Consider the following 27,972-nt stretch of genomic DNA (forward strand, 5'->3'; position numbering starts at 1 on the left):
AACCTTGCAGATAAAAGCTGTTACAACATAGGAGTTCACAACAGCTAGGTCTCTTAATGTCAGCAAATAGTCTTATGAAAGAAGAAAGGAATCTCTGCATCTTATCAAAGGAATGACTTACCATTTACAGCCAATAGCACCAATATTGCCTCATTTCTAAAGAACACATAATATTGATTGGATACAGATCAGCAGCATAACTTGAAAAAAATCCCTGTGTGCACTGTATAAGGCTATCCAGGGAGAATGAAAGAAGAGTTAGTGTGTCAGGTATTCCATGTTTTATATCTAAATTAACCATCCTACTAAGAAATATAAAAAGTGCTAATTAGGGCCAACATGTTAATCAGTTAAGAAAGGCAACAGCCCTGCCTTTCTATCCTCTTCCAATAAATAATAATAATAATTTGATTTTAACAAAGGGAATTCCCCACTGTGTGTGTTCTGTTGCTAATTACATGTTCCAAATGGGATGAGAACAACATAATGGCAGATGCTTACACAATGTTTACCCCTGAGCAACTGAACAGAATTAAGCAAATTTACAGAGAGGTAACTTTAATTGTCGGAGTAAGAATAGGTTAGAGCAAGTTACAATTTAATATTAACAGCTGTCAGAATTTTCAGACTTAAAAGCCTCTGCACTAATAGTGCAAAACTAAGAGAACTACACATTTGCAAGAATCAATTACATTAGTAACTCAAGCCCATATCCACACAGGTACCAAAGTCTTGGGTTTAGGAGTCTGTCCCACTTTTAGTCTCCACTATGATCCACAAAACTCCAACCAAACTATGGCACCAAATGAGTTTAGGCGCATAATGTTTCTGAGCACGTACACCAGTGCCTCTGTCTGGCTCTCCAGACACTGTATTTTCCACCTAAACCCCGGAGCAATTCGTGACCTGGGGGAAAGCAAGTGTGCATCCACCTTAGTTATGTGCAGGACCCAATCCCATGGGCAGCCTCTGACTGACCAGATTTTAAATGGGACCTGATGTGGTAGACTCTGAGGAGGTGCTGCTGCCATCCACTTTATAATTTTTAACCCAATAGTTAGAGCACTCATCTGGGATGTGGGAGACCCAGGTAAAATTTACCTGCTCTTACGGACGGTTGGTGGTGGGGAGGAGGATTTGAATAGGGGACTCCCACCTTTCAGGAATGTTCTAATCACTGAGCTCTGGGATACTCTGATGCAGGGCTCCCTCCATCTCTTCTGTTGAAGCTCTTCCACTGTGGATAAATGAGTGATTGGAGCAGGTGGGCTGGCCCCTGGGTCACTCACCACACGTGGGTGCCTGAGCCGCTGGACTAGAGTCATTCTCACAATCTCTCTTCTCTCTCTGACCCAATGACTGTTGCACTGTGGATAAAGACTCAAAAGTCATACAGCAAGAGAAAGAGCACAATTCTATAGTCTACATACAATCTCTGAGAGCTCAGTGGCTAGGGCACTCTTCTGAGATGTAAGCGACCCCTGTTCCAATCTATTCTCCCCTCTGGCAAAGGTGGAATTAAACCTAGGGCTCAAACATCCTAGGTGAATGCTAACCACTGGGCTAAAAGTTAAAAGGTAGGTGGCACCCCCTCTCCCCCAGCTCCTTTGTGTGGACCGAGCCAGGCATCTAACTCATTCCCGCAACCAGATGAATTCCCATTTGGGGATCACTAAGCAGAGATAGGCACCTGCCTCTGACCGAGGGGTAGGATTTAGCACAATCCCCCCTCATCAGTAGCCCCTTACCTATCGCACTGAAAGACGCCTCTCTCCCCCAATTCATTGTATAGGGAGCGTAAGTGCCTAATTCAGGCTTTGTGGATTGCAGTGGTGTTCCTGTGATTTTCTAGGTGCCATGATGCTCAGCATTGCAATACCCAAGACCCTTTGTGGATCAAGGCTTCTGTGATTCAAATAAAGTATTTGTGTAACAACTTGAGAATTTTTATATTATGTAGGAACTAAACGCTTTTGAAGGGGGTAGTTAAGACAACTTTAGATTTCTTTGTGACAAATTTTGCCTTTGGTCTGGAAGGCAACTAAAAAAAGTCTTTTGTAGTGACAAGTATATAATTAATCTGATACTGCTTATTAAAGGTCTCTCTTCCACCCAAGAGAGCAAGAAAATGTGTAGCTGAATTTAGCATGAGCACCTAGATTATCAAGCTTGTTGTGTCTGAATCAGATACTATTTTTTTCCCCAGGGTGGTACATTTCTTTAGAAAGGGCAGGCCAAATTATTAGAGGGACTTTTAAAACCATACATAGATACCTACCTTTCTGGAGCAGTTACAACCAAACATGTAATTTCTAGAAAAATTCACTCCTCTCAAGAATCTTAGTAGCTGTGTTTCCAGGAACAAATTTGTGAAGTTAAAGGTGGGAAACTCCTGAAACGTAATTTAACCAATACAGATACAGCTGTTTAAGCATAAAGTTCGAACACCACTCATCTCACCTGAGGAGAGCCTGACTTTTACAGACAGTATTTAGAACAGCTTTTAGGTTTTGGTCTTTGTTTCACATGGCTTGTTTTAAAAAGCATACAAAAAGACATTAAAAAAATCAAGCAATCTTTTCCACAAGATTCAGGTGTAACCAAGATTTCCATCAAAGCTTCCACACTCACATGTTTTGGAATTCTCTCCCCACCCAATCATCAATAAGCACTTTTCTCCTCAGGACACTTGCCAAAATCATAACTATCGATTTTCCTTTTAGAGAATTAAATAATCCACTTGAGTAGTTTGCCGTTTTATCTCTGCTAAGCTATGAAAGATCCATTAATTACCATCCTCCCTTACTTCCAATTGTATTTTGATCTTTGTATTTTATGCTATTTAATCTGCAGTACTAATTAAAAAGATAGGTATGCAGATGTGTACATTTTAACAAACATCTAAAGTTAAATTATCTGTATTAACTGGGTTATAATCATTCCTGGTGTGCAAGCAATATTCACTTTTCACTGGCATGGTTATATAACAAGTGTATTCTTCATTGCCTCAACAAGCAAATGTTTTGAAAATGTGTTATTATTCCAACAAGATTTGCCCAAAGGGTAAAACAAGACAAAACATATGCACGCTGAAGCTAGGTGAAACTTGTGATCGTGTGTGTGTGAGATGTTAGTATAATTTCCATAATAAGGACTTAAAGCAATACTCTAGATGGCAAGTCCCAATGCTGTTTCACACAAGAACCCACATGTTCTAAAGATTACCGAAGGCAGTCCAGCGAAAGCCTCTACTCAGCACCAACTGTCAAGAGGTTAAGAAATAGCATCTTACATATTCAGTTCCCCTCCTGGACAGTGTGTACATGAATCTAACCAGTATGTACAGTAAGAGGAAATGATATGCCCATAGTGCATTTTGCATGTATACACAGCAAATGCACAATTTAAAAGGAAGTAATGCAATATATGATTTAGTGACAATTTGCCTGTGGGAACCCAAAGGCCAAGTCCAGCCCTCCTTAATGTTTGTGAAATCCTCTGATGTCAAGGGGGCTGCATAGCAGTGACCCATGGCAGAATTTATGCTAGGATGTTAAAATACTCAGATTTCACAGTTGGTTCTTCATCTCTTGCAAACCAATTATTGCTTTTAATCCAACCCAAAACATGTTGTGGAAATTTCATTTTGTTCTAACAACATTTCAGTTATTATTTCAAGTCAGTCAAGGGGAGTTAAATGTTTATATGCAAAAGGTTCACAAGCCAGCTGCTCCTTATGGCATTTCCACTTCAAATCTTTTGTGTTCAGTAGTTTAAATTGAAAGACACAATTAGAATTCTTTTCAGAGATATTTGGCATGTTAGCTCTTCAGCAAAGAGCAAATACAAAAACCAAAACCCAAACCAACCCAAAGACAAGTATTATTGCAGAATAACTTTTTGCATTTAATATACTACAGAAATGAGGCTTGTGTATAGTGAGTGGACTTGAAATTTTAGTTCATCTCTGATTTAAAAGGGAGAAGTGCTGGGATGGGGAAGGAGGGGGAAGCTCGTTGTATCAAACATAGTCAATGTCTGAATAGACAGATAACACAGACCGATGCAGATTTTTTTTAAAAAAACAAAAAAAATGTTCTATTTTACTATGTTTAGAACATTTAAAAAAAGACCAGAAGGGTGTGTTTTTTTTGTTTGTTTTTGTTTTGTTTTTTTTTTAAAAAGAGAACACACTATCAGAAATACTACTATTCAGTAAAAACATTCTAGAGTTTACATGAAGCAAATGCATCGTGTGGTCTCTTTTAGCTGGAAAAAGTCATGAAATGTCTTGTGTCTGCCTTAATTTTATCAAAAGTTACTGAGCATTTTATTTGGAAGGGGTGGTGGTTTGGGGTGGGGGATAACAAAATTTTCATGTTTTGAAACTGCCAGAGATTTTGAAAGCTCACGTCAAGGGAGGTGTCTATTTGTTACTGTTTGTTCTCAGTTCAGAACAGAGTAAGCATGGGAGGGCAAGAAATATGACATTTAAACATTCCCTTGCTTTATATTTCTGCCACACCTTTGGATAAAGTTGTTTGTATTGAACAAAGGCATCAAAGAGCATAGACGAACAAGGACTGAGGCGGATACAAATCCCACATTACATAAACAGCCCTGAGGCTTACCATAACCACAGTAATAGCATTTGAAGCAGATCGAGCTTCTGATCATTTGGAAATTTGCACACAGCTTTTCAGAGCATACAAGAACAACCTGCCTTTTCTCTCTTGTGAAACAGTTACTGTTACTGCACGAAAGAGAGCAGAGACCACACAGAAGAATTAGGACCAAGTCCTGCAGCCCTCATTGAGAAAAGCTCTTCACAGATTTAAAGGCAAGTTTTCAGTGAGCAAAAGCTGAAGGACTTGGCACTTACTGGAGATATTGCACTTGGCAAAAAGGGAGGCAGCTATAAAAGCAAAGCGGCAACACATGCCATGCTGCTGTACTTTTATCCCTTTTAACACTTCATGCTCTTTTCCAGGCATATGGACAACAACATGACAACTACCTGAAAGACAAATCCATTATTTTAGCCAGAGGAATTTAAGTTAGTTTGAGAGAGAGAGAGAAACAAAGCAAAGCAAAACAAACGGTGGAGGGGCTTATGCAATAAGAGGTCTGATCTCGCTATTATGGCCTGGAACAAATGGAGTTTCTTCGTTGACACCAATGCAAACTGCACTAGAGCATCTAAAAATTTTAATCCCAACCAGTGTTTATTGTATAGAAGTGAATACAAATGCTGCAAACAAAAGTTTCCCCAACAGCCAATTCAATGCAACTTCATTAACATCCAGGGTTGAGATATCAACTCCCTGGCTACATATTTAGTACTCCCTTATGATAACCAAGATGATGGATTTGGAGGAAAACACCTGAGGCTAAGGCAGAGAACTGGAATGGACTGGTGACCTGCACAAAAGGTCAAACCCAAGCTGTACTTTACCCAGTCTTCAGCTGAATGGGAGGGGATGCCACATCAGTCACTGAAGGAGTTCCTAGTTAGAACAGAGTAGGTACCTGATATTTCTTATGTAAAAAATTATTAACTTGGGCTGGAGGGAAGGAATCCAGCCCATGAAGGATACTACCTTTATATCACAGAGCACTGGTAAAGGACACAAATACCGTCTTTTCCTTTCTAGGTTACTATCAAGACATTCCTCACCCCCAAAGGCCCCTTTAGGTTGGCCACGCTGGTGTTGATACTTTATGATAATCAAGTAGTTAATGCCCAGTATCCTTTGGTGACAAATGATATGGACAAGGAAGATACAAAAAAAAAAAAAAAAAAAAAAAAAACCCACAGACACACAACAGCACATTTTAAACTCAAAACAATACTTTGTTAAGAAGAGACATGGAATAAGCCGATATTTATTCTTTCTTCTCACTTTCCTCAGGGGTAGGGTCTGCTGGAGGCTCTTCAACAGTTGCACTATTGCTCTCTGAACCAGTGTTACTATCACTAGTTCCTTCCTCTGCAGCACTGTCAGCCCCTTCCTGGCCACTCTCCTTATCTTCGGGTGTGGACGTTCCTTCTTCACCATTCTGCTGGCTCTCTGTAGTTTCTTCTGGGTGAGCCTCCTCTGGAAGAAGACATTTCTCAGTGTCATTTACACCACTATAGTTGACTATGCAAATACATTTTAGGTGCTAGAGAGTTACAGGAGAGAAAGAATGGTCAGGGATCTCTTTGTTACGATTTGAGATCAATAATTTACATTGTTTAGAGATTTTTAGTAGTCACTGCTCTGGAAAAATCTCATAAAACATGCATGCATATATAAGGTACCTTCCACACTACTTCTTAAAAGTACTCTGCAGCCTCTAACCTTAAGAAGAATGGTAGCCACAAATAAAAAAAAAGAAAATAAAGCAACAGAACTTCAACTTCCCTACCATGCTCACCTACCCCCAGCTGTTATGACAAGCTGTGGTTCCGAATGATGCAGTCATGCTTTCAATATCTAATTCTTCCACTAGTGCCACCACTTTTGGTTTGGCAAGCAAATTTGACAGTGGGGGAGGTAAACAAGGGTTAAAGACGACAGGTACAGCCAGGGAAGTGCAGCTTTCCCATGTCTGCTAAAAACAGAGGGAGAGCTCCCTCTCCTCCTTCACTGATGCAGTGAAAACTCCCTGTTTTGTTTCAATCTACATTAATGACTAAAAGATAAGGTGAGATTTAGGGAAGGTTTGGAAATCAAATCTTTTCTACTGGGTGCATCACGCATCCTGCCCAATATGCTGTTTTTGTTGCTATACTTTTTTTCCCTTTTCAAAATTGAGGTTATTTAAAGGTGAAAAACCCCTAAACCTTAGTAATGGCCCTTCCTGCATGTTGTATTGACGTAAGAGAATTCTGAAGCCAGACTTCAAGAGCTGTTACCTGTCTCCATGGGAGTGCTCTCTTCTTCCTTCTTCTCCTCTGTCTTGTTAACTGCTTGCTCTTCCTCAGGTGCTGCATTAGTCTGACTGCGTTCAGCTTGCTCAGCTGCTTCTTTTTCCCTTTCCTCTTGCCTCTTGCGGGCCTGTTCCTCAGCCTGAGCAATTTCAGCTGCTATTTTTTCCATGTCCACCTCCACCTTCAAACTGCATAACTAGCAATCAGAAGAGAAGAGTCCTTTTATTAATCCAGCACTTTGCTCTCTCAGTTTAGCATTTTGGTGTCAGGCAAAGCAGATATCTTGTGCATTAAGAATGCATTCTGAAACACAACCCAGAGGAAAACCTCATTCTGAGTTCAGTAGTTCTGCATGGGACAATGTTTGCATCTTGGTTTGCTAAGTTTAAGAATGTAAAATGGAGAGCTCCAGCAGCTATAGAAGTTCAGTTCTATCACAGAGATCTGCGATAAGACTATGCAGCAAAAACAGAAAAACAATGTAGGCCTTGATCCTCAGCTCTATTCAAGGAATACACAGTGCATTTGAGAAGCATGCACACAAAGGTGGCTTTAAACTATCTTTGCTATCTCTTGACCTTGGGAGCACAGTGCTGGTCTCCTTGACTTCAGTTAGACCAGTCTGAAAGCTGCTTTTAATTATGTTGGCTGCCAATAACCCCACTGGGCCATTGCAGAAGCCTGGAATCACCAAGGTACATGGAAGTCCTCTGGCTAAGACTCACTGCATTCTATAGCTCTGGGGCACCACAAAAAATATGCTAGAATATGAACCCTCTATATTTAAAAGAGCGAGACCGAAGCTGGGCAGAGGACTCTCTTTGAATAATGTGCAACAAGTAGTGTCCTAGAAGAGAGAGAACATTTTAAAGTTGTACCCTTTTCAGTTCATTGTTAAAGGATTCTGTGCTTTCCAAGAACTTCCTCTTCTTTTCCTGGTGGCGCTCTTCTATTTGCAGGAGCTCAGCTTCCAGTTTTCGCTAAAAATGAAAGTAACCAAGTTATGAAACTTAATACTCAAATATACCAAATACTGGATGAAATGCTTTGATGCATACAAACTATGTAGATCAATTTTTTTATATCCATCTCACCCTTATGGTGGAATCTGACTTTCCTGATTTGATGCTCAATAGCTGAAATGTACAAATGAGGGAAGCCCCCCCATCCCTAAGTTGTAGCAATAAGAAATCAAAGAAAAATTGGATGGATTATATTGTGCCTGAAGGAGTTCTAGGCCCTTTACAAACACAGAAGATGATAGGTGCTTGACCTGAAGAGCTTGCACTCTTCAGACATGCAATCTGTCTTTCTATACATTTACAGTGTCTAGCGCATTATATGCACTAGTACAATACAAATGAAGATTAAAATGGAAGAAGTCAATCGGATGCAACACATTTTCCCCTTTCTTTTGCAATTTAAAAAGAAATCTTCACTCTTTCTTGTCTCTGCCTAATTTGCCCAAGTGTTATGTATATACATACACACACAATATATATCAATCAGCCTTGTCTTTTCAATTGGTACACACACACAGGAACCTGTACAGTTGAAGTTAATTGAATGTGTCTTAAATGTGAGTTATTAGACACTCACTTATGCTTTTAATTTTCAGTTACAAATGTTAAAAAGGGGGAGATTTGCCACATTAAAAAGATGGCCACTAACAACTACACAGCTATAGGTAACAAGCTACTGAAAGTTACAACTGCACCAATATCTTTAAATCAAAAGCTTTTCTTTACCTGTTGAAGGGTTATAGAACTGCAGAGGACTGTGACGTGATGTATTGTGATAATTAAGAGGTTAATCTACACCTCTTAATCACTACACTTTATCCTTTAGTAGATACAAAATTGTGACATTGTATGATGCATAGGAATCACAGAAGTTTGGACTTATCCCTTGCTCCTCCCAAAAAACCAGGGAGAGGTTAGTTATCTGGGGCATGAAGAGTATTGACACTTCAACAAGTACATTCATGTAGATAATCCAAATGATTTTAAACTTGGAGTCCAGCCCAGAACCATTATATTTAATAAATTTTAGGTAATTAATCTTTACCTGATGAACCATTAAGGACTGAACTTGACGTTTGAGAACTTGCATTCTAGCTGTAGTAACAACGGAGCGGACGTCTGGTACTACACTTTCACTCAGTATCTCACTAATCAGACGGTGGTTCCTCTGGAAACGGGCTGTAGCTGTGTGCTTCATAGAAAATCCATCATCATAATCTGAAACAAAAATTTAACAAGTTAGACAAGTCTCATTAAACTGTATCCTTAAAATACATTGTAGTCTTCAATTCAGCCAGGAACAAAACTGCTGCCATGACAACATGAATAAGTTTTATGCACAAAGATACTAGATTTACAGAGCAGTAAAATAATCAAACTCAATTTTGAGAGACAGTATTTTATTTGCTGTGAGACAGCAGAGCATGGGAGCTATGATTTTAGCCAGATCCTACACACAGCTACAAACTGATCTATTCGCTTTAAACAGTAATTAGTGCCTATGCCAACACACTATTTTTCATGTGTCAAGAACGAGAGAAAAACACACCACACTGATTATACAAATTCTGATAATGAAACTTCACAATTTACGGTGCTCACTACAATAAATTCCTCATTAAAATACAGACGAGAGTTCAACAAACGTAAACTTTATGCTTCAAAACTAAAGGGCCTAGTTTGTAGAGGTGCTGAGCACCTGCAGCACCAACTGAAGTAAACAGAAACGGCAGATGCTCAGCAACTCAGGTCCTCATGTAAAAAAGCCACACTAACAAAACCTACTCTAAGTTTGTTCACAGAAGCCAAAGCATTTAATTAGTAAAATCACTTGCTGGAAAAAAAATTGAGATAAACATGCATTAGAAGCAAGTTATAGGTCAACAAATGTCAAGTGCTAGTCTCCTGCTTCTTGAGGGAGGAGAAGAAAATACCAGAGAAACGTTTGGTCTCAAGCCTATGACGACCTGTCTTTTTTTGGTACATTTGTAGAAGACAAACTACCCCAAAAAGTATGTGACCAAAGAAATTTTTTCCTTAATTAAAATGGAGCTTTAGCTCTGTGGCAAAAATCGGGAGTTTAGGCAGATGTTATTCTGAGGATTATATATAACTATTTGTGAAACTGTTATATTAACCAAATATTGACTGTACTAGATATTCACTTTAAAAAGCAGAAAAACATTTTGAGACAACACCAGGAAAAAAAATAAAAATCTCTCCACAATTATTAAGCTGGTTCTCTCTTATTTTAGGACTTGTCTACAGGAATGTTTAGTTCAGGCCAAACAGATGGCTCAATCTACCCTGCACTAGCCTGCCACAGTTTGCTGTCTGTTTGGAAACAGCTGATGCGCATTATCAATTCATTAATGCACTTTGATCTATTTCCTTTTCAAGATGGACTAGATCAAAGCACATTAACGAACTGTTAATGTGCCTTGGCAGCATCCACAAGGACAGTTAGACTGCAGCAGGCTAGTTGAGCTACATTCCCACTCCAGCTTGCCACAAACTACATTTTCATGATGACATGCCCTTAGTGTTTTCAACAGTCCCATCACTGTAATATCAAAGAGGTTCCTAAGCTTTAAAGGATGACAGTCCTCCTGTGCTTTCATTTTCTACCCTCGTTGTCATCACTGAAAAACCTTTCCCCATCTCCTTTAAATGTCTACAAAAATGTCTTGTTATTCTAAGTTCTGTTTTTTATTTTACACAAACTTTCCCAGTTATGGGATACATGTTGAGATTGTTGCTCCACTCTTTACAAAACGGGGAAAAAAATTGAAAATAAGTTCTGTTATGCCAGAAATTCTAGTACTGAGAAGGCCAATTCTGATTGAAACTCAGACTGAATATTGCTTTTCTGGAAGAAAACAAACAAAACAGTTTCACATTTGGGATGTATAAAGTATTAGATTAATTTGAAAATAAAATTAAAAGTGGAAAATAGTAGGAAATGTGGCAAAGAGTTATTTCATAGATTTTCAGGCCAACGGAGACCTTTATCATCATCAGCCCTAGAACTGTACCAGGAACTGTGATTCCTGAAAGAAGCCCATAACTTCTGTTTTTTGCATCAGAACAACTTTTAGAAAGCCATCCAATCCTGATTTAGGCTTCAACTGACTGAAATTTATAGGTGATGGATTCTCTATTGTTTTACTACCCTTGCTGTTAAAATTTTAAAAGTGCTTAATTTCTACTCTGAATTTGTCTAGCTTCAGCTTCCAACCACTGGATCTTGTTATAGCTTCATCTTCTAGACTAAAGAGCCTTCCACCATTAGAAAACTACAATCAGCAATATGTGATTTCAGCGTGAGATTGCAAGTCCCCTTCTATGCTGTCAAATGGTGGAGCAAGTTCACCATTGACAAACAAGTATAACCCACTTCAGTGGGAGATGCATCTGGTTATATCCAAGTTGAATTTGACCCAGGTATAATCAGGTTGAATAGCAGGCTGTGAAATGCCAATTGCTAAAAAATCCCAGGCACATTCATGTGTTTTACACAGTTTATACTGCATATAGTGGAAAGTGCTATTTACCACGGGAATTATCTCATGGCTGGGCTTGCTGGGGAGGGTGGGGGGAAGAGGGTGTAATTGCCTGGCTGCATTTTTCACTCTCAGGTTTCAACAGATAATTCAGTCAGCCTTTTAGCATAATTTTAAAAACTGAAATTGACAATATCTTTGCGTAACTTTTCTCAGTGGGTGTGATATGGATGCCGAAGTGGTATTTCCTTTCAGTTAAAGAAAGCATTTTGACAGTTTCCTCATTAAGTTGCACTTTGTGTTGACAAGTTATATTTTGATTGACAGAAGCAGCTGAACTTAAAAAGGCTTACGTGTGTTCAGTCACCAGATGGAATAAGTCAAAAGACAACAATCAAGTAGAGTCTGTCAGAACTACCTGCTGCGCCTATTATTAAAGTACAACATTCCATTCAAGTAGGACTGAGGGAACCCTATGCAGTGTAAGGTACTGCGTGGACTACAAATAGGTCTGGATTTTGTCACAGAGGTCACAGAAAATGTGAATTTGAATAAAGTCCCGTGAAATCTTATAAATGGTTGTAAAAATACATATGATTAGGCCTCCAAATTAAGTGTTGTTGCCACCTGGTTCTGTGACCCCGTATGCTACGTTGCAAAGCCAATCAAATTTGACCCATTAGCTCCTCCATTTCCATTTACGGAGGGGCAAATGGGACAAAACCTGAGTGGCACTGCAACCCCTCCCCGTGCACAAGGTTACAATGAGCAGAATGGGACAGGAGCTGCTGCTGCATGGTGAGTGCAGCATGAGCTTGCTCCCACTCTTGTGTACGTTGCTGTAGTGAAAGCTACATTCCCGCCCCAGCACCTCTGCTGTGAAATTTAGAATGGAAATTTTTAGCAAAATTGTAGCCTAAACCACAAATAACCAACTTGTCAAGTCTGAAACAGGCATTTTGAAAATATTTTTAACAGGGTTGCTACCCACACCATTAGAGGTTTACAAGAACTTTTTAAAGAGTAGCCTGGCTGCTGGTGGGCAATTCAGTCGTAAGCTTAAGAAGAACAGCTGTGTACCTTAACATGTAGTTTGAGGTAAGAGGATTCTGAAAGTTAATACTAAAGTTATACATTTCATGTTTTCTTTGTTATATGGTGTGCAAGTGTTTCCCGTTATAGTCCAGGAGTAAGTCAGTGAACTATTAACAGTTTTCAATACTGAGGGAATAAAAACAGCTACCTGAAACTTACTCTAGATTTTATGTCCCAAGGTAAAAATATACCTCACCAAAAGTGTATACAAATCTCCTTTCTGCTTACCATCTGGGTCTTCTGCTGGTTGGATGCTCATATAGGGTTCACCTTTCTCCATGCGTGACTGCCTTTGTCGGCTTTCCTCCTCTAACGCAGCCTCAGCCCGACTCTTTGCGTTGATGTAGGCAAGGTAAGCAGGCGAGTTATGGTAGGCCTTCATGGATTCATTGTACTCTATCTGAAATTTGACGGATATTGTTTTATTGAAATAAAAACCTATCTATTGTACCCTGGCAGCCCTATTTTGCTTATTGACATCAGCCCAATGGTCCAAAAGGACAATTTGGTATAAACGATTTGCCTCCCTTTCTACTGCATTTCTCTTTTAGGTACATAGGCTGAGAGACTAAGGCCAGAAGGGACCATTGTGATCATCTAGTTGATCTCCTGCACATCACAGGCCACGGAACCTCCCCCATTACTCCTGCAATAGACTCATAACCTCTGGCTGAGTTACTGAAGTCCTCAGATCTTGATTCAAAGACTTCAAGTTAGAGAGAATCCATCATTTAATCTAATTTAAATCAGCAAGCAACCCGTGTCCCATGCTGCAGAGAAAGGCAAAAAATCCCAGGGTCTCTGACAATCTGACCTAGAGGAAAATTCATTCCTAACCCCAAATATGGCGATCACTTAGACTCTAAGCATGTGGGCAAGACCCACCAGCCAGATTCCTGAGAAAGAATTCTCTCTAGGGGAAAGAATTACACAAGAATTACTCTTTCATATTGCTCTTGATTTAGGGTGCACTACTAACTTGAGTGGTGGTGGACCATCTAGACACAAGAGCCAAGAAGAATTTAATTCTGGGAAGTCTTATGCTATCCTCACTGCTATAATTAAAGATTAAATCTTGCAAGCAATTCTTTGTTTTATCTGTAACTACTGTAGAGTCATCCCATGTTTCCGATTCTATCACTTCCAACTACTTTACACATCTAGAAATTCTGAGAGTTAACCTTGACCCTGATCTCCTCTCCTCCCTCACTGCAATACCTCTTATCTCAGAGTCTGATTATCACCTCCTCCAGGACAGGACCAAACCATTTTTTATTTTTGTCACTTCTATCATCATGTATTGAAATTCTCACTTTTCATTCTTTTATTGTGTTCTTCAGTCCCTCCCTACACGTGGTTAGGGGTGATCCAGACAGTCTATTTTCTCACTTCAGGTAGCAGAATTGTATCACTCCACCTGCCTACATTGATTTACTGCCCATTTCAACCACTTCTTTAAATCTCACTTTTAAATCTTGCTTTACAAAATCAAAATAAACATTTTCACAGAATCACAGAAATGTAGGGCTGGAAGGGAAGTCATCAAGTCAAGCCCCCTGCACTTAGGCAGGATCAAGTAAATCTAGGCTACCCCGACAGGTGTTTGTTCTTAAAAATTTCCAAAGATGGGGATTCCACAACCTTCCTTGGAAACCTATTCCAGAGCTTAACTACCCTTACAGTTAAGTTAGATCTCAAGAAAAACTTTCTAAGTCTCTCTTGCTGCAGATTAAGCCCATTACGTCTTGTCCTACATTCAGTGGATGTGGGAGAACAATTGATCACAGTCCTCTAACTACCCGTAATATATTTGAAAATCCCCTCCCCAGTCTTCTGTTTTCGAGACTAAACATGTCCAGCCCATTTAACCTCTCATAGGTCAGGTTTTCTAAACCTTTTACTGATTTGTTGCTCTCCTTTAGACTCTCTCCAATTTATGCACATCTTTCCTAAAGAGTGGTCTCTAGAATTCGACATAGTACTCCAGCTGAGACCTCTAGTGCCGAGTACAGTGGGACAATCACCTCCCGTGTTTTACATAGAATGCTCCTCTTAATACACCCCAGAATGATATCCTTTTTTGCAATTGCACCACATTGTTGACTCATATCCAATTTGTGATGATCCACTATAATCCCCACATAATATTCTGCAGTACTACCGCCTAGCTATTTATTCCCATTTTGTAGCTGTGCATTTGATTCTTCTTTCCTAAGTGTAGTACTTTGCACTTATCTTGGTTGAATTCAGTTCTCCAATTTGTCAAAGTTGTTTTGAATTTTTTTCTTGTCCTCCCAAGTACTTGCAACCCTTCCCAGCTGGGTGTCATCTGCAAATACTTGCGCATACTTTCCATTTCACTCCATTATTCAAGTCATTAATGAAAATATTGAATAGTCGGACCCAGGACTGACCCGTTATAAATACACCGGCCCAGTCTGACAACAAACCATTGATAATTACTCTTTTGAGTATAGTCTTTCACTTGTTTTGAGATGCTCTGTACTAAAGGTCAGTTATACTGTATGATACTGCTGTATGTACCTGAAGGTTGTCTTTAACTTTTACTAAATTAGTCCTTTTTAGCGAGTTAAAAGTAGGAATCCTTGATTTCGTTTCAAATGGCAGAAACCCAATTTAAAATAATTTTTCTGTTGGTTAAAAATAGTAAAGTGATATTTTGAATGAAAACAGTTCTAAGCACCTATTTGACCAGATTACCTATGACCTCAGATGCCTGAAATTTTAACACAACACAATAAATGAACAAGAGATGTCAAACGAACAGCTTGTAATTGTCCTACATAGCTTTGGATATCTATTACTGTAGCAGCCTTGCAAAACTTTAAAATTATCAGCAGACACACAAAATATATTATTGCCCTTTGTCATGATGATCAATAATGAAAAACTAATGATATTTTACTTGCCCATCAAAAAACAAACAACAACAAAAACATTCTGGCAGAGTAAAGTTTTGCAAGGCTGTCCCATAAAAACCAATTCTTATATACATAACTGACCAGCTGAAGCTACAGAGAATCAGTTTTGTAAGAGGATTTAGGTGTGGAAAAATCAAGTCCACTCATAGTTAAAATTCCTATTTAATATAAACATTTCATTTTGAGTATGGTTTAAAAACTGAAGTCCCTGTTGACATATGATTATTATCAAGATGCTTATCAGTATACATAGGGCTTAGTAAATGATATACACATGCCACCATATAGGAAAGATGAAATTTGATTCTCAGAGTAGTTTCTAGAAGAAAAACAAACACCACAGGATGGAGGACATATTGTGGGGAACAATCCTGGAAAGGACTAGATGACCTAAGAAGTTATTTTCTATTTATATGTACTGTGAAATGTTAAAAGGTCCCAATTCAGCAAGGCACTTAAGCATATGCTTAACTTAGAGCATGAGAATACTCCATTAACTTCAATGGGACTACTCATGCTTAAAGTTGGGCACATGCTTAACTACCTTGCTGCACCAGGGAACAAGCTTAACTCTTCTGTGACAGTTGTGCCAGGGACATAAGATAGGAGAATCAGCATTAATAACAAAAGATTTCATCCCTTACCTTTTCTGCTTCATATTCATTCAAGTACTCTTGCTTCTCCTCATCAGTGAGATCTCGCCACATCCCTCCAATGATCTTGCCAATTTCCCATAACTTCAAGTCAGGGTTGGATGCCTTCACTTGATCCCAGACCTTAACAGAAACAGCTGGAGCTTTACTACTGATATGTAAACACTTCCAAATTAAATGTTTTATGGTATCATCTTAGTATACTTTCAGAAAAGATCACTATAAAAAACAAAACTATATTAACTCAGTGGTTTGAGCATTGGCCTGCTAAACCCAGGGTTGTGAGTTCAATCCTTGAAGGGGCCATTTAGGGATCTGGGGCAAAAATTGGGGATTGGTCCTGCTTTGAGCAGGGGGTTGGACTAGATGACCTCCTGAGGTCCCTTCCAACCCTGACAGTCTATGAAATTTATCTAATTAAGAAAAAGTCTGGCTACCTCCAGTGATTACTTTTTGGAGCAGGAAGACAATAGTACAGTGATCTACTGAAACTGGCAACAGCCTGATTTATTGACAACAGCTTCAGTTGTGAATCTTACCCTTAAATCTGTGAATTCTATTCTAAAATGCACATCACTGTATCTCTGGGAAAAAATTAAACATATTATCATGCAAACATGTCCAGCAGCATTTATGTTCAGATACATGACAATGTGCATTGAATTTTTAAGATCAGAACTTGGACCTTCCTGTATTCAACAAGTTCAGTCATGCTGATCAATTTCAATTCCCAAAAGTTCTGATTCATCAAAAACCAGTTTCTAACTTTATATAAAAAAGAAAGCTGCCAGTGTTATTACTTGCCATGTGTGATTAGGAATACTATTTGGCAGTGGGAGGGCTGTTGACTTAATTCAGACTGCTGGTAAAGACACTTTACCAGAAGCAGGAAGGCATGTATATTTCCTTCTGGCTCACCCACTCCTTGAAACTGGATCACATACCCTTCTCAAGCTGAATCAGATTCCAGACTCTACACAATACTCAATTTCCCATTGCCTCTCAAACAGTTTATAAAATAATGAAGTAGTGCTGCAGGTTAGGTAGGTGAACACACACATTCCTCCCACTGCTACTCTTCAGGTCTAGCTACACCACTGTACTATACAGAGGAAGTTCCGACAATACGTGGATCCTTGACAGCAGGGGCAACGGTAGTAAATAACCATTTCAAAGAAAACCTTAATTTTCCCTCCCCTAACCCTGTAGATAAAAAAATATGTAACAGGAAAATTGAGGGTGCTGACCTTTTGTTTGGGGGATAATTTTTGTTTTCCTAGAAGGTGGCTACCATATGTTTAGACCATTGTTGCCATTATTCTGATGGGGAAAGCAACTGTGTTTTAAAATTCCCTTTATGAGTAAGTAATCTCTGCAGGTTGTTAGAATTTAATAGAGTTTAGAAGTTGGAACTAAAATAACTAATCAATTGTTGGCATAAACTTAACCTTTAATGCTACTTATTCAACCTAAATCCAAAACACTGGGTACCCACCTTCCTGCTGTACCTCATGTAGGGCATCAGAGGCTTATCTGGTGGCTTTGGGGGTTTGGGAATTGTAATACCAGAGGAAGCCTACAAAAGAAACAAAAACAAAACGGATAAATCCATTTCTTAACATGAAAACTAGGCAACTTCAATACATAGCAGTCTGGGAATATAAATACTCTTGTACATTAAATACATGTACAGGTACTATAACTGGTCCTCATAATAATTTGCCAAATTCCCCCTCCCCTGGCCCCAAATGTATTTGTCCAAGTATTAGTTTGAAAAAGGTTACTCAATAAAAGTCCAAAAGGGGACAATTTTCTAAAAACCAAAAGAGACAGCCTCAAAATTTGCTTCTGCTCACCAGCTCCAACAGTTTGTTTTCTCAATTTTGATGAGAATGACTGTTATGGTACCTGCTCTGACAACTAAAGAAATTACTACTGGAAAAAGGATAAGGAGAAAGTGTGAAAGAGCAGGAAATTATCTAGACATTCTTTCATTCAATCCGTTTTAGAAATACACTTCTTCCACGAAATCTTTCAATGGGAACTTGGGAGTCAATCCAAATATTAAAAAACGTCCCTATGAGACTGATCCCTCAACCTGTGCATCATCTGTGTCCAAATTGCATTGTTCTTGTCCAAATTAGATTGTGAGCTCCTTGAGAGACCTTGTCTTCCTTTACGTTTGTACAATGCCAAGCACGTTGCCTGCACTTAAAAAAAAAAAAAAAAGAAGACACTAAACAGTAAGTGTTATTGATTGAAAGCTGTAGCATCCACTTATTCTTCTGTTCTCTTCCACCTACACACCATCTCAGTTAAAAATAGTGCATTTATAATAAGATAAGGTTTGTTCCTCCTGGAATAGTATACTGACATCATCTAGTTTATAACAGCTGTAGATTCTAAAGGCCCCAATCCTGCAAACACCCGTGAGCAGTTCCATGGGACTATTTTCACGTCTAAAATTAATCAGGCTCAAATAAGTATTAACAGGATTGGGGACTGAGGTTCCAAAAATACTTGAAAATGGCCAATAAGGTTACTGTTCAGTGTTTTTGCTTTCAGTATTTTTAATCCGGATATTTTTATGTTTCACTACATACATGAAACAATGCATACATACTTGCATAGCGTTATAATGTACATGAGGTGTATGCATTACCAAATGTATACATATATACACACAGAGATGGATTTGAAAAACATTAACTGAAACTGTTTAATGCTTTTAAATTAACAGGAATTTAAAGATACCATACATATTGATATATGCATGGCAGAGAAAGCTGTGTATGCTTATGACATACAGAAACAATGAAAAGTCTGACAAATCTAACCTATTCATGTATTCAGTAACATAAATGTAAGTTCAGACACTACGTTCAATCAAACGCCAGCTCATACCTTCACTACAGGGCAAGGGGGTCTTTTCTTTAGGCACCTTATTAAACAAGTTGAATTTATGGAGTTTAAAAAGGTATACTGCATTAAATGGCAACATCTATGGATTAACTGACAAATTCTTATTTGTATTACACTCTGAAGAGACTAGAAGTTGTGTAGATAATTTTTTTTTTTTTAACACCTTTGGAAAGAAATTACATAAAAATTAAAATGATCATTTTTAAATTAATAATTTAAAATAGTGTAGGTCTACAGTTTTTACAGTAAATATTAGGCGAAAAGTGTGCATTTAAAAGTTTTATTTTCTTTCTTGCCTGTATGTGAATCATGTTCTGCATCTTCACTCAAGCTCAGAGGTACCCCGTATCAGTACATTTCCTCCCACTTTATGCCAAGTATTCCTTAAAGGGCCTACAAAGCATCCACATTTCATCCAGCCATGGAGGACAGAAAGCAGGCTCCCTCATTTTATTGACACCACTCACTTGGTTGGAGAAGTCACTGTTGAATCTGGAGATCTGATACTAACCATACAAAGTAAGACTGGAATGGAAAATAGAAACATGGGTTTCTTACATGGCACAACAGTGCGATGTAATCACCAGTTACAATTTCTAGTTTGGAACTTGCCTTTCCTCTTGTTCCATGCCTATAATCTCAATAAAATGTATAATTCCCTCCCTCCAAGAGGAAAATATAATCCACACTCATATTTAAGAATCTTTCCTTAAACGTGTAGTGATCACTGAGGCGTCAAGCCATGGAATTCCAAAAAGACAGACTTTCCACATCTCAGATGGGAATAATAGATCTCTCTCGATCTATTAAATAGAAGCTTATTTTCCAGTACAAGGCTTCACAATGAAAGGGGGGAGGCAGGAGAGGAGAGAAGATGGGGAAAAAAAATCCGAGTTAATTTTTTCTCTTTATAAAAGTGGCAGCAGCCAAGATTCAGAAGAACCTAACTCTAAAGCCATTTCTGGTCAATTCCTGTTGTTTGCCGGATGATGTAATAGTTGATTCTCCTACCGTGACCCGGCTGTTGGTGCCCGGGTTCCCTCCCAGCCTGTAGTTGTTGTAGGCCAGATGGCTGTATGGATTGTATCCCACAAACCCTGGTGTGCTGGGCATTTGCTGATGGAAACAAATGAGACAAAAACACGAATGAGAAATGAGTTCAAACGAGGAAAACACAGAAATGAAAATGATCTGCAATATGGCATGCAAAAACAACTAGAATTTAAACAAGCAAATGAGGTGTAGTAGTTGGTTTCCTCTCAACATGTGAAGTACTCCAATAGAAACCTGTTCAGGAAACAGGATTTTTAGCTGAACGTGTTACTATAGTATACTATAAATACTATAAACTATAAAGTCATTTGATGTTTTATTATCAGGCGTGCAAACTTTTAACGTGAGTGTGCCATATAGCCTGCTTATGGCTATTAAAGTTTGCAAACTTTTCGTAAGTGGCCAAACAATTCAGGAAGAATCTAGTATCCAACGAAACAAAATAATTTAACATACAAAGCAATACAGTGCATACGATTATGTGGAAATCACCAACATCATCATCCATTATGTGCACCAATGGAAGCACAGGCTATTGGACAAAAAAGTAAAAAACCCATTGATACTGATAGTAGAAGAACAGTGGTTCTCAAAGTGCAATCTGTGGACCAACAGTGGCGTATGAAGCCATTCCTGCAAAATTAAATGTTTTAGAAATTATGCACCGGGGGGTGCAAGGGGATTTGATTAGAAGGCTGGAAGAGAAGGTGATCCATAGAGGTATCTTTCCCTCATGAAGTACTCTGCAGAATTAAAGAACTGGAGAACCACTGCAATGGAATATACATGTTAGATACATTTTTTTGTAGTTATCTCATCAAATCACTATTTAAATTGCTTCTAAAACAATTACATAAGTTAATTAACATGTCCATATCCATTCCAGCAATTAAATTCAGTGGGTCAGTTTGTGTACGTGTCTGTAATAGTGTGGGTCATTAAGTTTGGTTTCTTACGGATTCATTCTACTCATTAAACCTTCAACCATTACTGTCTCATTCTCTGTCTTTCTCTCTTCGAATTAATTTCCGTCTTGCCCCTTCTCCATGTTCCCTAGTTTTTGCTTAGTTTCTTTGTTAGAAAAACCCCCAGCTGTTTAACAGTGAGCTAGTCTCACCCTCAACTGTACTGGTGCTACCACCCCACTACAAATTTTTCCTTTACAAATCTTTGTATTTTACCCTACTCTGTTCCTTGATGGTTTTAAACCTCATTCATGCAGTGTCTAGCCACATTCTTCAGCAGAGTTGTGGTCTTAATTAGCAACACATGCTGGAATAATGATTTAACGGGTCTCAAAGTACACTTTGTCAGTGGGATGTATTAGAGACTACTGTTATAAACACAGTTAAAATGGAGTTCAGTGTTCATAAGAATCAAGACGTAGAGGCTCCATATCAAAGGGAAGAGTCTTATAATCTGAAGTGCACATTCACTTTATAAACACTTCAGTGCAAAAATACATTGACACACTGCGGTCAATTTACTTTGACACAGAAAACAGTATCTGATGAAGTGAGCTGTAGCTCACGAAAGCTTATGCTCAAATAAATTGGTTAGTTGCTAAGGTGCCACAAGTACTCCTTTTCTTTTTGCAAATACAGAGTAACACGGCTGTTACTCTGAAACAGTACTAAAGTTACACCTTACTTGCCAATCTTTAAACATTAATGTGTTTTACTGTTAAGCCCCTCAAACACAAGCAAAGCAGTTGCCATTTGTTCAAATTTGTCATATGTAACTACTGTATGTAAACTCACTTTTCAATAAGCAGCCATTTCACTACAAGATCAGCAGTGTATGAAATACGCCTACACAAATTATATTTTATTAGATCTCTCCTCCAAAATAACTGGACGCTATGATGTACAGACCTTAAGTCTTTATGGTTGCAAAACAGACAAATCCAATATTACAAAAAAGAAAAACACGACAGAAATGTTTATTTCATGCACACTGTCTCAAGTAAAGTGGATTACTGCCATTTTCAGTACTAAGCACAGTAAGATTTGGTAGTGGAGGAAAAAGGCAACAGATGTGTCCGCTTTTCTGTTTTATCAACTACATTCATAGAGTGTAGATTAGATTCTCAAGTACTGTACATGAAGTACAGTGAGTAGTACAGATCGATGATGTACATAAGATAGGCAACACACATTGCTCACTGCACATCTGAGATCACTCTTTAAAAGACATGCTTATTTAACTAAAGAAAGTAGCACATCTGAAAATGAACATGAACAAACAAACACTGCATTCATGGAGAGCCCCACTGAAATCAATTGTGTTCCGAACATATGCAGGGACCTGCATGCACAGATCTGATTGCAGGATCAGGGACTGTCACATCAATCTGAATAGTAATATAAAACCAAGTAAGGTATTTGCAGAGCAAAAAAAATTTTAAATAAAACTTTGGACTCAAGCTGTTACCCAAACTGGCACACTTATGCAAAAATAGTCCGTCCCACCCCCGCAAATTTATATGGGAAAGTTTACAAATTTCTTTGACACCAAATATATATTTCCTGCTCTCCAACCTCTTTAAATGTGGATTTTTGTTTAATAATAATGAAAAGTTACATATTTCCTATTTTGTAGTCACTGTCTACAGGACTGGGGAAAAAGTAGATCCTAAGAGCACTAATATAATTAAGAGGTCTGTTGACATTTTCTATGGCAAGCTATTTCACTTGTGCCTCAGTTTACTCTTCTATAAAATGCAGATAATACTTTCCCGTCCCCACAAAGTGTTGTGATGTTTAAATTTGTACAGTGTTCCAGTCATCGGATGCAAGTTGTTATAGAAGTACAAACATTTTCAGATGCTGTCCTGGCCACATTATGTCAAGAAAGATTGGATATTATATAATAAAATTTTCTAGGTAAATCCTCAACAGATTGATTCCTTTGCAAACAGAAGTACTTACTTTATACTATGTGAGAAACTTTATTCACACAATGCTCACATTACACAATGCCATGGATTTCAATAAATTTAAGTAGTAAGATTTTCATCATGAGGATTCCATTATTCTGACCCAATATAAATGAAAGTTTGCATAATTCTACATTACTGTGTGAATGCCACTGAAAAACTATAAATACAAATTTAAACCTACTGTAAAAAGTACAAAAAAGTATGTTAAAAACTTGGACCGACATCAAGCTTTTAGAGGCAATAAAATTTAGAATTAAGTATGCTACTTAGTCCTTAGTTTACTGTTATATCAAATTGGAATATTTATAATGGATACATGGTTATCAGGCCCAAAGCCTAGAAACATTCACCCCTGTATTTAACTTTACTCATGTAGGTAGTCCCACTGTCTTCAGTGTAAAGTTAAACACAAATTTAAGTGTTTGAAGGATCTGGCCTTAAGTATTGAGTGAGTCTTATCCCAGTTTCCCCACCCCCTTTTAAAATTTAATTTAAATGCTGAATGTCATTTCAACAGTTCAGTGCAAACAGTCTTATGTTCATAATATTTTAATATTGGTAGCTGTGACTACCAAATTATTGTCTTAAAAGCCAGACTACCAGATTTGTGTTAATGAGAAAATTCATTATACTTACGGTTGTGGGAGCAGGGGTGGGAGGTGGGGCATAGGATGGCCTTTCTGTTTAAAAGACAAAAGCAAATACATAACTTCCTGACAACTCAGATATATTATGCATACGGTATCCAAAAGTGTACTAGGCACACAACAATAATTTGGTAAGAAACTTATGATAACAAGACAGATCCCTGTCCCAAAGAGTTTACAATCTACATTGACAAAATAAAATAAAAAAAAAAAAGAAAAGAAAAAGGGATGGAAGAAGAAGAGATGCATTTTAAAAAAGGCGACACCAGTGTCAGGTTACTATCCTTTTATTTAGATGTACTGGGGTAGGGAGAAATGTAGGAAGAGAATTCGGAAAAACTGTGCTAGCCACCATGGAAATTAAAGCATACTAGATTTTCTTCAGAGGCAAGGAAATGGATTTGAAGTGTAGAGTTTGACATGTAACAGTATGCTTTAGGATGAAGCAATTGTAGGCTAAATTTTACGTTCAGTTGTGCAGCTCACCCCCTCCCCAAGTGGTTTCATTCACAGCTTTCGGTAGCAAATAGTTGGCATTAAATAAAAGCACGGAGAGGGAGCACATCTTTTCCTACTTCATTTAGAAGTTGCACAAGAGTAACTGAGTGCAGCATTTACACAATTTATCTTTATTAAAGAAGGAGCAAATCTCGTCCCTTGGTGTGGAAGGTCCTGCCCATTGGAGGGGGAAATTGTGGGGACAATAAGTAAGGGAGTATGAATCCCAAAGCCTAACTCCATTGGTGATCAACGCATGCCACTGAGGTAGGCATGATGGGATGCGTCTTCTGCCACTATGGAGGACATACCCAGACAGCAGAAACTATTCCAGCCTTAAGACTGGAGAAATGGCTACAGAGCAATTCTGCAGCTTGTCAGGTAGGATGCTTGTGTGTTTCTTTCATCTTTTGGACACTTAAAGAAATCCTCAGTGCACAGCCCTGGCTGTGAACTGTGGCAATATCTAGTACCAACTGATTGGTAGTTCACTTATAATTACTGTATATGATAACATTCCTCTTAAAATGAGCCTGGTCCAGTAGCCCTTTCTCATGTGACAGCAATGGGATTATTCATATAAGTAAAGGCTGCTGAAACAGATCTTTACTCGTTAAATTAAAAAAAAACAAAAACAAGACAACAAAAACGTACTTGACATTTTGGTATATAAATTTTCAGCCAGCTGACATTATATCTCAAATTCTGAAAGACAAAAAGAGAACACAACGTCAGACTATTAAACAGAACAATTTTTGTTTTCATGAACCATTAAAACTAATACCATTATAACTAGAGCATCTGCTTTTCAGGGTTTATTAATTTCATTTTTGGGGGGTTATTTTTAGCAATTTTGAGGTTTTATGTATATATGTCCAATCAGTTTTTTTGGGGGTGGGGGTGGGGGTGTCATTTTTGTATATACTGTAATGAGTAATCTGTGTAATATTTCCTAATGTGCTTTAATGTAGTACAAACAATAGCATGTTAAAGCACACAAGGGAACCTTTAGCACACACCAGCACCGTCTACATAGACCATGTAATGTCAGTATGCTTTAGAAATCACAGCCCTATAATGTGTACTGCTGCTACATGTAGACAAGCTCTTAGATACAAGTAAACATTTCCAATGTTTTTCCACAGTTTATTGGATAAACACATTTTTTTTTTTTTTTTGTATCTGGAGTGTTTTATTAATGTTTAAGAATATAAGAATGGCCATACTGGATCAGACCAATGGTCCATCTAGCCAGGTATCCTGTCTTCAACAGTAGCCAGTACCAGAGCTTCAGGGGGAACATACAGAACGTGGCATTTGGACTGATCCACCCTGTCTTCCTCTCCCGGCTTCTGGAAATCAGAGCTTTAGAGCTGCCCTGAGCAAGAAATTGCATCTCTGACAATCTTGGATAATAGCCATTGATGGAATTATTCTCTATGAACTTACCTAGTTTTTTTTTTTTAAACCAGTTATACTTTTGGCATCACAAAATCCCCTGGGAATGATTTCCACAAGTCAATTGTGCACTATGTAAGAGTATTTCCTCCTGTTTGTATTAAAGTTGTTCTTTACTGGCTAAAACCTAACTTAAGGAGCCCTAATTATAACAATGTATTGCGGGTAAATTCACAAATTTGTCAGCTCTGAAGTGAAAGAAAATAAACAACTTCCCAGAAACTAGGCCTACATTTTCTTGTAGTGACTGATGAACTTTTTGTAAACTAGCTTGGCCCTTAAGGCTGAACTACTAGGATTAAATAAACAACTCTGAAACTGAAATCCAAGGTTCGTCTGATCTTTCTTGTAAAGATTTTACTTGTGCATCACTTTTAATAAAAATTACAGTACTATATATTGGATTTCAATTATTTGTCTTATATGGCTGGCTTCAAGGACTGGATATGAATGCAGGAGTGTGCACATATGGTATCCTAAACAACATTATCTATAAACAAGTTCATAGTAATACATTGTCACATGGCTAAATTGCACATCAGAGTAACAGGAAAAGCAAGTGTACCTGTTACAGCTAGTAATGTCATAGTCAATGGGAGCTGGGATTGTGCAACCTGTTGCAGGAGTAAACCCATACATGTAAAATGCTCTGTAAAATAACAGCAATATCCTGCTGGCCTCTCTCATGAATTAAATCCATTGAAGACTTAAAAGAGCAAGATTTGGGCAAAATCCTGTAAATGCTCAGCATCTGACTTTAATAATGTTTATGGCACCAAATACTAAGACTGCTATGCACATGCTTCAATTTTGAACTTGTGATTATTTCCACACATAATGGACGACTTATGCATGTAAAGTTCCAGGCATGCTTGAGTATTTGCATGCCCAAGGCCTACAGATGGACTGCATTGTTGACAACACTAGACAACCCTTACTAAAGAAGTTGCCATTCCCATACAAAGTCCAATGAAAAGAATGCTTACACAGATCAATTTAAAATGCAGACCCTGCTCCAGAGCAACAGAAAGATCTAATTACTCATCCAATTTTGGGGAGAGTGGGAGGGAATGTGCTAAATACACAAATATAATATTTAATATGCAATTCCACCGCCCCCTCCCCCCCCCCCTTTTTTTTTTTAAGAGGCAGCAGATGCTAAGCACTCTGGTGACTCAAGTCACTTCTAAACACAGGGTTTCAAACCTTGATAGTTTTATTCCAATCAGTAACATGGTACCTTAGAAAACCAGACCCACTGCAAAAAAAAAAAAAGCCTAACTACAGCGGGGGAACTTGCTTAGGAAAGGATAGTACTGGCCTCCTCCTCTACCACTTTTGGGATCCATGTCGGGGAGGAGGAAAGAAATGTTTTTGACTGCCTTTCTTCCCTCCCCCATGGAGGGGGTGTGAGGTAGCTCCCCCTCTCCCTAGGAGGCGCGTGGGTGGGTGTGGGGGGGGGTAGCTCCCCCACTCCCAGGAAGAGTGTGTGGGGGGGTAGCTCCCCCTAGGAGGGGTGTTGTGTGGGTGGGGGGTAGCTCCCCCTCCCCCTAGGAGGTGTGTGTGTGGGTGTGGGGTAGCTCCCCCTAGGAGGGGTGTTGTGTAGGTGGGGGGTAGCTCCCCCTCCCCCTCCCCCTCCCATGGGCGCGAACGCGGGGGTGGGGATCCTCTCCGTCTCTCTCCCTCAGCCCCTCCCCACCCCCCTCCGTAGGCCCAGGCTGCCGCCGAGGGAGCTCTGTGATTGCCGGGGCAGAGGCCCCCGCGCCGCAGGCCCCGCTCACCGCCCAGCCCCGCCCCTCGCCTCCCCTCTGAGACTCACCCGCTCCGGCGCCGGCCTCGGCCCTTTGTTCCCAACCAACACCGGGCTCCCTGGTGCCCGGGCAGCCGCGACTGGGGGAAGCCGCCTGCCCTTCCGCCTCAGCACATTCCACACGGCGTCCCAGCTCCCCCGCTCTTTTGCTCCCGCCCCGGGTTTACTCCGAGCCAGGCACCTCCATACACCACCGGGGGATTTTTTAGCGTTTACAATAAGGGCAGGGGGAGGACGGTTATTCTGTGGCGAACCTGAAGAGCCGAGCGGGTAAAGAAAGCCAAGAGGGGAACAGCTTCGCCGGGCCGGAGCGCATGCCACGTGACGTGACGCGCGGCGCCCACAAAGCGAACGGAGTGACGTCAGGAGGGCCTAGAGACGTGTCGGGCGGAGGTCAGGGGCCAGGGAGCACGTGATGCGCGCCTGCTGGACGGGGACGGGGGGGTGGCGCTTGGAGCGTTGGTCCCTCCCGGCCTTTACAGTTCGTCTCGCGCCTTCAGGGCCAGTGGAGG

The 27,972-nt window shown here is 39.3% G+C and overlaps 1 protein-coding gene across 2 annotated transcripts; it reads right to left on the minus strand.

The window, feature by feature from the left end:
- Positions 1-541: 541 nt before the first annotated feature.
- SMARCE1 (SWI/SNF related, matrix associated, actin dependent regulator of chromatin, subfamily e, member 1) lies at positions 542-27,972 on the minus strand. 2 transcript variants are annotated; one of them, XM_007061977.4, is made up of 11 exons: positions 27,470-27,972; positions 24,847-24,897; positions 23,684-23,727; positions 20,002-20,169; positions 17,627-17,707; positions 16,123-16,254; positions 12,765-12,936; positions 8,984-9,156; positions 7,795-7,896; positions 6,902-7,112; positions 542-6,098 (listed from the first exon to the last, which is right to left on the minus strand). In XM_007061977.4, exons 2-11 carry the CDS (start codon positions 24,851-24,853, stop codon positions 5,887-5,889), a joined length of 1,302 nt encoding a protein of 433 aa, XP_007062039.2. In that variant the 5' UTR covers positions 24,854-24,897; positions 27,470-27,972; the 3' UTR covers positions 542-5,886. The 2 variants fall into 2 exon arrangements, with proteins under 2 accessions (XP_007062039.2, XP_007062040.2); XM_007061978.4 differs by having other exon boundaries at positions 20,065-20,169; positions 27,470-27,971.

This window comes from Chelonia mydas, chromosome 27 (genome assembly GCF_015237465.2).
Source record: "Chelonia mydas isolate rCheMyd1 chromosome 27, rCheMyd1.pri.v2, whole genome shotgun sequence".
In the NCBI taxonomy this organism is placed as follows: domain Eukaryota; kingdom Metazoa; phylum Chordata; order Testudines; family Cheloniidae; genus Chelonia; species Chelonia mydas.